The sequence below is a fragment of the Daktulosphaira vitifoliae genome, unplaced genomic scaffold (assembly GCF_025091365.1).
Source record: "Daktulosphaira vitifoliae isolate Bord-2020 unplaced genomic scaffold, ASM2509136v1 Scaffold_5, whole genome shotgun sequence".
Lineage (NCBI taxonomy): Eukaryota > Metazoa > Arthropoda > Insecta > Hemiptera > Phylloxeridae > Daktulosphaira > Daktulosphaira vitifoliae.
Window position 1 is genome coordinate 17,828,758 of NW_026099576.1, and position 10,129 is coordinate 17,838,886.

General features: G+C 30.7%; 1 protein-coding gene across 1 annotated transcript; it reads left to right on the forward strand.

Moving 5' to 3' along the window:
* The first annotated feature begins 1,008 nt into the window (after nucleotides 1–1,008).
* Nucleotides 1,009–2,842, forward strand: LOC126906531 (sentrin-specific protease 1-like). The gene is made up of 5 exons (XM_050687099.1): nucleotides 1,009–1,033; nucleotides 1,273–1,422; nucleotides 1,551–1,683; nucleotides 1,779–1,883; nucleotides 2,156–2,842. Exons 2-5 carry the CDS (start codon nucleotides 1,276–1,278, stop codon nucleotides 2,740–2,742), a joined length of 972 nt encoding a protein of 323 aa, XP_050543056.1. The 5' UTR covers nucleotides 1,009–1,033; nucleotides 1,273–1,275; the 3' UTR covers nucleotides 2,743–2,842.
* The last annotated feature ends 7,287 nt before the right edge of the window (nucleotides 2,843–10,129 follow it).

A 10,129-nucleotide genomic window follows, 5' to 3' on the forward strand; every position in this document is an offset into this window, starting at 1 on the left:
CTTTCATAAAAAATCTCTATCATTTGTAAACTAATGTAATAAATAAACAAACAAATACAAAAGGTTTTTCTTCAAAATATCTTTAAAATATATATATATATTTTTTTTTGATAATTCTCTGTAATAAATTCTTAAAATATTGTATTCTTTGACCAATAATACAATTAAAATAAATAAGTATTGTATATACTAAATTTATTTATAATTGGCTTATACATTTTTTTAATGAATTTTTACAATTANAATTTTTTTAATGAATTTTTACTATTAAGTTTCCTAGATGATTAGTTGTAAATGTTGATTTTATCAACATTTCAGTTCACTTCGTTTTTTCCCGTGAAAAATAAACTATCGTCTTGTGTAATTATTAAGATTTATTTAATTAGTTATTGATATGGCAAGTGAAAAAAATATTTTTGGTCAAACAAATGAATCAAACTTACATAAGGTCATACGCAGAGTTGAAGAAATANATATAAGGTTATACGCAGAGTTGAAGAAATATGGAATCGACGTTTCATGAATTCCAATTGTGTTTTAAATGATCCAAATAAAGGACAAGTATTAAAAAAGTCAACTAAAGATGGAAGAATTATCTGTAAACACTATTAAGATTAATAATTAAACTAATTATTTCGAATAGAGAAAAANAATAAAGATAGAAGAATTATCTGTAAACACTATTAAGAAATAATTAGTTGTATAATTAGTATAATAATAAATGTATAATAATTAGAAGTAATGTTTAATATTATTCTGTTATTTTTTCTATTAGATTTTTATGGGAAATTCAATTTTTATCGAAAATAATAATATAATATTAAGTATAGTTTATTTGTTTATTTAAATATCTCTTTGGTTNATATTAAAAACCTTTTTCGAAATTGATTATTTAATTAATAATTATTAAAATTATATTCAATTTGCAGCAATTATTAATAAAAATATTTATCCTATAAAAAATTCCATTATTCCAACAAAATGCACGTATCGAAAAACTAATAAAAATGATAAAATTATTCCAGAAAAATTGGTAACTATAATTATATTAATATATTTATTCGATTTAGCTATGTTATTGGGGTTTGTCTGATTCAAAAATATAAAATAAACTATCAACCCCCTTAATATAAATGCGGTAACATAATGTTTAATATTATTCTGCTATTTTTTCTATTAGATTTTTATGGGAAATTCAATTTTTATCGAAGATAATAATATAATATTAAGTATAGTTTATTTGTTTATTTAAATATCTCTTTGGTTACCTAGAATATGATGCAGCAAAGAGAATTCGGAACACTTTTTCAGAATGAAAAATCTGAAAAATATAAAAATGAAATTTTAAATTCAACAGAAAAAAAAAATATAGCAATTTCAAAAGACAATCCGCTATTAATATCAGCTGATTTGTTAGAAAAGGTATATTTTATTATGCTTTATTTCAATAAAAAGATTTTAGGGTATACCCTAAACCATTTTTTGGACTTAAAGCAGATTTCTTAAATAAATTTATCATATAATTAAATATATTTTTATGATCCGTTAAGAGTTTTCATAAGAAAAATTTGGAACGCAAAAAATCCGAAATAAAAAAACAACTTTTTGAGATATCTTCTAATACTACTGCTCGACCAAATTTAAAAAGAAATTCATCCGAAGAAGATGAAAAAGTCATAAAAAGTATACAACTTTTAAAATATAATTCATTTTTAAAAAATATGAAGTTTTGATTTTTGAAACAAATATGTAATATTTTTAAACATAAATTATTTTAGAGCCAAAAGTTAGTTCTAATCCTTTGACCTTAAATACGCCGAATGACGTAAATTTACTTGCTCTGTCCACTATTGAAGTAATAAAAGTACCAGAGAAAGAAAAAGGTAATTAGTTATTTAATCTATTTATTTTATGTAAAATTAAATAAAAAAAGATTATTTATTAAACATAATTAATTATAATAATACGAGTTAAATTAATATAACTTCTGCAGAGGCGTGTCATTAAGGGGGTCCATGGACGTTTTAAACAAAAGTAATTATACGTGTTTAATTTCATATTCCAAAACCTTAAATAAACCTAAATAATAGTAAACTGTTCAACAAAGTCTTTTATTAATTTTATGAAAAATGTTTAAATATGGTTACACTTGCAGAAGTAATGCAAGATCAGAACACAAAATCTCTTGATCAGTATAATGCACCTTCATTTAAATCGCCCACATCATGGTATACTTCAGACACAATTAATGAGTACATTAAAATGATAGTAAAACGGTCAGAAGGTGAAGTTTATGCAGTTGTCACTGATTTTATTGTAGCGTATCTTCGAGGAGGTTATCCAGCTGTAAGAAGATGGATAAAAAAAGATATTCACACAATAAAATTACTTTTTGTTCCCATGAATGTATATGGGAGTCATTGGATATTGACAGTGGTTAATATACCAGAAAGGACTGTGACATCATATGATAGTCTTAAGTCGTATAAGGGTCCTTATCCAATGGTATTAAAAAATTTCTTAATTGAATGGGAGATGGACAAAAAAGGAAAAGCTTCTACATGGACATTACAAATAGGCGAGACATCTCGCCAAACCAATGGACATGATTGTGGGCCATTTACTGTTGAGCTGGCAGAAAAAATGTCTCGAGGAGATACAACACCAATAAATGCAAATTTTATGCCTTTTATAAGATTAAGACACAAAAATGAAATTATTGCTGGCGAGCTATTCTATTAATATTTTTATGAATGAAATTTTATTGTTGTATTTTATATCAATTTTCTTAATATTCACTATAAATTGAAATTTTTATTTGTATACCACCAAACATTTTTTTTACTTTTTCTATGTTTAATTGTTGTTTTGTTATTTTATTTTACTCTTATTTTTCTTTGTAACATTATTTCATTAAAGAAATTCAAATTTAATATAAATTTATCTTGACTGAAATAATTTATTGTTCTTGTTATGTGAATATACAAATATTATAATATACAGTTATGGATACAATTAAGTTACCCCTATGGTAACTAAACTTATTTGTTTATAATTCTCTAAACTCATAAACTATAAAATAACTTTAAAAATTAACTACAAGTTCAGAATATTTCCGTTGTTGTTATATTTTTCCTACGGGTATTTTTATTATATAAATAACCCAATGAAATCCAAATAATTTCTAGAAATCTCTGATAAAATGTAGATAAATACGTGTCGAATCCTATCAAATTATCTTCAATTTTGTTATTTATTTAAAATACCATTTATTTTTAGTAAATAAATATAATTTATTATAAAAAAAAGTTAATACCAATATATTAGACATTTTTTTTAAGTAGGGGGGTGTCCAGACATGGAGGACACCCCCCCAAAATACGCCACTGGGAACAGTGTACTTAAGTTTACCTGGTTGTCCTCCAGAATTTTCTTCCAAATTAGAAAATATATTTTTAATATTGCCGTTTCACACATCCGATAAAAAAAATTTGGGAAATTTTACAATATTTCATAAATTGATTTCAGATATTAATATGATAGAAACAAACGGGATCCTTATCAATGTGAATAATTTAAACATTAAAATATATTTTTCGTTAGCCCTTATTTTAGGCGACAACTTAAATTCATTTAAAAAATTCAAACCCTCAAATGCTTACAATGAATGCTAGTGAAACTGTGTTTCACTAAGTATTTAGGATTTATTATTGGGGATTTGGTATTCAAAGGTATTCAAGTGTGGAGTTTATATATTTTACTTAATAAAATAATAAATATTATTACTTCGTATTCTATTGTACCTGACGATATCCTCAAAAATTCAATAGATGAACATCGTCAAATTTTTATTAATCTGATGAACATTATCAATCGTCTTATGTTCATTTTACCGAAAAAATGGTTAAAATACATATGAAATATTTACCGAGGATAAGGCCTACATTTTGTTTTGCACACAAGAATGGTGGTTTAGATATTGTATAATTTTTATTTTAATATTTTGTGAATAAACTCATTATATTTGTGTTATACAAAGTATATATAATTAAGTTGTTAAATTAGTATCAAATCTATTATTTATAAAAACGTGGCGGCTCGCCGGGTGAGGCACAATCTCACCTGCAATTTACCTTATAATAATTTATTTATTTCTAGCCTCTATCAATATCAAATATCTTTCAAAATATTATAATTTATTTTTATAATTAACGCAATTTGTAATCTTGAACCACAAAAGATAATGGGACGAAAATAGATAACATAATGTTGCGCCTGACTGACGCTGCACAAACACAGCGAGATATAACACGGTAGTCAGTGCCGAAACAAAAGGTCTGCGCTCGCCGTTCGATAATGATTAAAAAATGACAACACGTTACATGACTGATTACGAAACAAACCGATGAGGTCCGAGAGGCAAACTTTTTGTTGATTCAGTTGCTATACTGGATTATTAAGATTGATTGGTGAGAGAAAGTCGTGAATACTTGGTAAAATGAGGCTAATGAAAATTTTCCTCAGCGGTGAACACCATCGTGTGCCAGGTGGTTTTAAATGCGAAACACGACATTTTACATAAAAATTAAATGGAATGGACATTATGTCGTTATTGTTCCTAATCTATGCTTACCCCACATGACATCAATGCTTACCACACAATGACATTATTATGTCATTAAATGAGACTCCCTTTTCACGTCGAAGTGAATTTCAAAAAAAGCAAATTCTATTTGAAGGTCGTCCGGCAATTAAATTAGACCATATTTATTCTTCAAATGTGAAGAATAAAACTAAAGTAAGTACTCGTTCATTCAACGAGTCCTGGCATAGTGTCCGCTAATACGACCGAATGTTTTTCACGGCTCAGTTTAACACAACGAAAACGTGCAACAAATATAATCGGATTATCTCAAGAGCCAGTCGCTAAGGTCGAAGGTATGACTGATTGTCGATTTAGTCCGCATTTCAATACAGACCCATCGTTTGTTTGTCGCGACATGATAATAATTCCGACTATCACAGCGCCTATGCCGTCCATTGTATGACCACCCGTGGTACTTAAACAATACCGGCACTTACAATTGGCTGACCCCAAATTTGACACACCGTCACATATTGACATTTTATTAAGTGGTGATATATTTCCTCAAATAGTACGTTCTCAAGGTGACGTTATTCATACTCTTGGTTTTCCGTCTGCATTGGATACTCTGCTCGGGTGGATTATTGTAGGTACAGTCAGTCAGCCACAACAGACATCGCTAGTTTCGCTGTCCGTATGCTCGTCACCATCCATTGATTGTCTTATGCAAAAATTTTGGTCCGTTGAAGAACCCGTCGCGCCCGAACATCCGACTACTGAAAATGAACAATGTGAACGTTGGTTTGCAAAAACGACTACACGCGAAACCTCGTGGAGATTTTGCGTTGCCATACCATTTGGTCAACAAGTACTTATGCACAGTGATGATGACATTACACAAATCACTAATGTTTCTTATATAAATTTGGTGATACGCGGTCAATTGCTCTAAAACGATTATTAATTGACACGGCACGGGCAGTCGCTTTAGGCTGGCGCCACCCGTGTCTCAAGCGATATCAGCCGTACAGCTATTAATACTAATCACAATCAGTTGTCTCCCCGCCCTAGACACCGAGATAAGGCCGCCGCCGAGTATAGATTACGGATATGGCGTTCTGTTGCGTTTCGGACGGATACTTCAACTGTTCGTTTTTTCTGTGTGATCCTATTATTTTCAGTGCCATCGTGCCATATTGGATTACGTGTTAACTCATTGGTATTTTTGTTTTGGGTGAATCGTCACCAATTGTAACTAAAATTGCACAGCCCTGTGTATATATATATACCAATATATAAACGTCGTCCGTTGAGACATAAATTAGTGCGATCCTGCCACACTGGTCTCCGAATAAACTGGCTTCCCGGCGACGAATCGAACCCCAGTCACCCGCGTGATAGGCGGGGATACTTACCACTATACTACTGAGAACGAGACGGTACCGTGTCAAAATTTAGAACGTCGTCTTATCAAAGATTCGAACTGTAAGACGCTTATCGTTCGTTTATGGACGAAAATCTATCGCTCGGGCACATGAAGCGCGCGACTCGGTCCGGTCGATATTTTATACCGCACCACGTTGTAACAAAACAAGACGGCGATGTACCTAAGTTACCTACTTAATCATACATTCATTTATGTGATATGTTTTAAAACTAAAAAGGCTGTTCGTTTGTTATTTTGTTTATAAGTTTTACTTTACGTTGTTATTTTTTATGTTGAATTATTATTATCATTATTATGTGAAAACAAAAGACTGTTAATATATTTTGAAAGTTTATGAAATAGTAAGTATTTTGATAGGTTGGCATCATCAGTAATCAGCTCAGCATAAGTTTGACGTGAAATGTCAATTAGTGCAGGAGCTGATGGTGTGAACATTAAGCGTGGAGATGTTTCCCTAATGGACATGTTCGTTCCGAACAACGAGCTGTCGCACGGATTAGTTTCCGTGACTCGGACGTGGCTAGTGTCGTGTTTCCTGGTAGGACCAGGAAGCTCAGCAGGGAGGTTGCTTTTCGGATTATTTGGTTTCCAATCATCTTTTGGTGGTTTAGGCTTATGTAGATTTTCCGTGTGCATGTTTTTCTGGTTTTCAGGTTTACCGCGGTTACCCCGAGGTTTTGTTTCAGAAGGCACTCCGGATTGTTTTTGATCCATGATAAGATTTGGATATAAGAACTGAATTAAATAAAGAATCTATCTATCTTTAAAAAGACTGTTAGATTTGTTTTAAGACAGTTGAGTTGTAGAGGAGAGGTTGAAAAGTCAATGGTATCTAATAAATAGATTTGTAACTTTTGAGTGTGCGAACTTCGCTTCCAACACTGAAAAAGTGGGTTGTAAATTTTCTGAAATAATTGGCAAGTCCTAAAAACCTACGAAGTTGTTTAATAGTGTTAGGGGAGGGGAATTTTTAACCGATTCATTCAATGCCCTCATCGGTTGGCCTAATGCCTTTCGAATTTATGATATTACCGAGTACTTGTATTTCCTCGTATCCGAATTTACATTTTGTTGGCTTCAATTTTAGATTATACTGTCTAAATCTCTGTAATGTTATATCTAATGAATATAAGTATTGATCGAAAGATTTTCCAAAAACTGTGCAATCATCTAAGTAGCAAATATTATTTTTATAAGTAAGACCTCCCATAATTTTGCACATAGCGGCCTGATATATTGCTGGAGCATTATTAAGTCCCATTGGAAGTCTTTTGAATTGAAAATGTCCCGTATCAGTAGAAAAAGCTGTATATTGTCGAGAATTTTTAGATAGTTTGAATTGATAAAAACCACTGGACGCGTCTAATAATGAAAAATAGTGGTTACCAGCTAAGCAGTCATATATATTTTGAATTATCGGCATGGGAAAACTTTCTTTTAATAAAATCGAATTTAATTTTCTATAATCTAAAACCATGCGATACTCCTTAGGGGTGGCCCCTTTTTTGTCACCCTGTGGGAGATTTTTACCTACTAAAAATACCGGATTACTATATGGACTATTTGACGGTTCTATTATGCCGGCCTTTAATAACTCGTTAGTTTGTTTTTCTACCTCGGCCCGTTCTTTAACGCTTAACTTGAAATTCGGTAAATTTATTATTTGATCGCGATTTAATTTTAATTCAATATCTGGTAATTTTACCTTGCCCAAGTCGAATTTAGTCTTTGAAAAAATTTCATTATAATTATTCAACAACGTTTTAAGTTTTTGTTTTTTATCGTGAGATAAAGACGGGTTAATGTCGAATTCGACCTTTTGTGAAAATTCTGCTAGAGAAGATGTTGTTTCTTTTTCCGCGAAACATGTTTCGTTAACCTGAGATTCGAAGTGTACGTCTGGTGTTGACGCATCATTTTGTTTGAAGTGTTCGGTAAAATCATAATTTTTTTGTCTGGAGTTTAGAATTTTACGCCTGTCGGCGACTGAAATATTGTCATTAATATGCACAATTGTTTTAATATTAAAATTAACACTAGAATTTTTTTCGTATTCTAATGGAGACCAATGACAGTGGGAAAATAAAACAAACACGTTATCTCGATCGAATTCTGTGAATGCGATAACATTTACGTCCGAACAATTGTTATCTTGGGAAAGTACAATTAAATTTTTATTGTAATATGACGCGACGGCTGCTAGATCTTCTGCCTCAAGCCAGACAGGCTGACTTGCAGAATCTACGCCTAGTAATACTTGAATATCATGAAAATTAACATTAATATTTTTATTTTTCAACACCTCTACTAATGTATTTACGCCGCAAAAGCCGTCTTGTGGGATATTTTTTGAAACCTGCATATTCGCCGCTGTGGACTCAATGGAAACATTGGTAGAATATTTGTGTGAAAGAATATGATTTGCGACATTGCTAGAACTGAATTTTTCGAAGAGTACGGTCACCCTGTGTGGTCCGTCAAATAAAATAATTTTCGAATCATACATATCAATATTGGCCTTATATTTGTGTAGAAAACTATTACCTAAAAGATTATACCCATTTAAGTTTTTAACGACAAGTTTTTAATTCAATAATAAAACTATGCTCACAGAAATTTACTTCAATTGAGGTTGTACCTAATAAATCTAAAGGGGACCCTTTATTATTCTCATAATAATAGTAGGGATCCTACTATTATTCCTATTATTATTCCCATTGTACTTATTTTTACTCGAATTCATACTTAGATTCTTCTGAAGGGTTTCTGTCAAAATGTCAAGCTGTTGTTGTATTTTTTTATTATCGTCTATTTTCTTGTCTATGCCTAAGCTCGCTATTTTTATAATGTTTTCCTCTAATACCGATAATGAACTAACGTCAACCCAACCTACTCTTTCGAAATATTGGTCGGGCAAACCGTTTAAAATTGTGTCTATTATTTCACTTTCTGACATATCCTCGTTTGCTCTCCTGCATTCGGCTTTAACATTAGAAAAGTAATCTAAAATGCTTTCATGGTCCTCTTTTTTTCTCTCTCTTAATTTCTTAAGTCTCATTCTTCTCTGGGCTTCTGAATTATATCTAATTAGTACATTTTTCATTGCCTACCAAGTAGGAACATCCACTTCTGCCTCTTTATTTTCAAACACTGTCTGTGCCTGCCCTTTAAGGGAAAGTGGTAACATAACGAGTTTCATATTATCATCCCAACCGTTAGCTTTTGCAACTCGTTCGNAAATTTGAAATTTCGCAGGGTGTTTTATTTGCAAAAGTAAAAAACATTTAAGAAAAAATTGCCCATGTAATAATAAACAAACATCCATTTTCCATTCACGTCTTTGACAATTTTTATTTTATTTTAGAACGGTATAAAAAAAAAAAGAACGTTGGTAAAGAACACCAAAAGTCGGAGAAGTCGGAGAAGCAATACGCCCAACCACCCCCAGCCGAAGTTGAAATGACGGAAGGTTTGTGATGCATAGATATAACACAGTTAGAGGTAGAACTGTTTCGATATTGTTTTTTTTTTTTTGTAATTTCTAATAAACTAAGCGTTGCTTTTTCAAATTGTGAGTGAGCAGTTCTGCCTCTAACACCAATCCAATAAATTCGTAATGTTACAATGTACAATTTTTTTGTTTCAGAATGCAACAACAACAGTATTTAAAAATTAAAAATTATTTGATGGAATAAATAAAATTTAACATAAAAAAAAATAGTTATTTATTTGTTCCCATGTCAAACATATAAGTGCATAATTACGCCGAAAAAAACGTTACAAAATTGTTAATTCTCTCTTTAGTCGATACGAATTAGTAAGCGAATGTTCGTGTATGATAATATAATATTGGAGCGTGCATAGAGTTAAAAACCTGTTTCAACGATATTTTTAAAAAAACGTTCATTTATATAACAAATGATAAAAAAATATTGCATTCTTAGAACAATATAGTAAGATATAGTATAGTAACACTTATTTGTAAGTATTTAATAAAATGTGTAGGTTTTATATGACAACGGTATTTTCTTTAGAAAAACCAAACATTTTAATTAACAAAAAAATATAAAATTCAACCATGTCATAAAGACAGACAT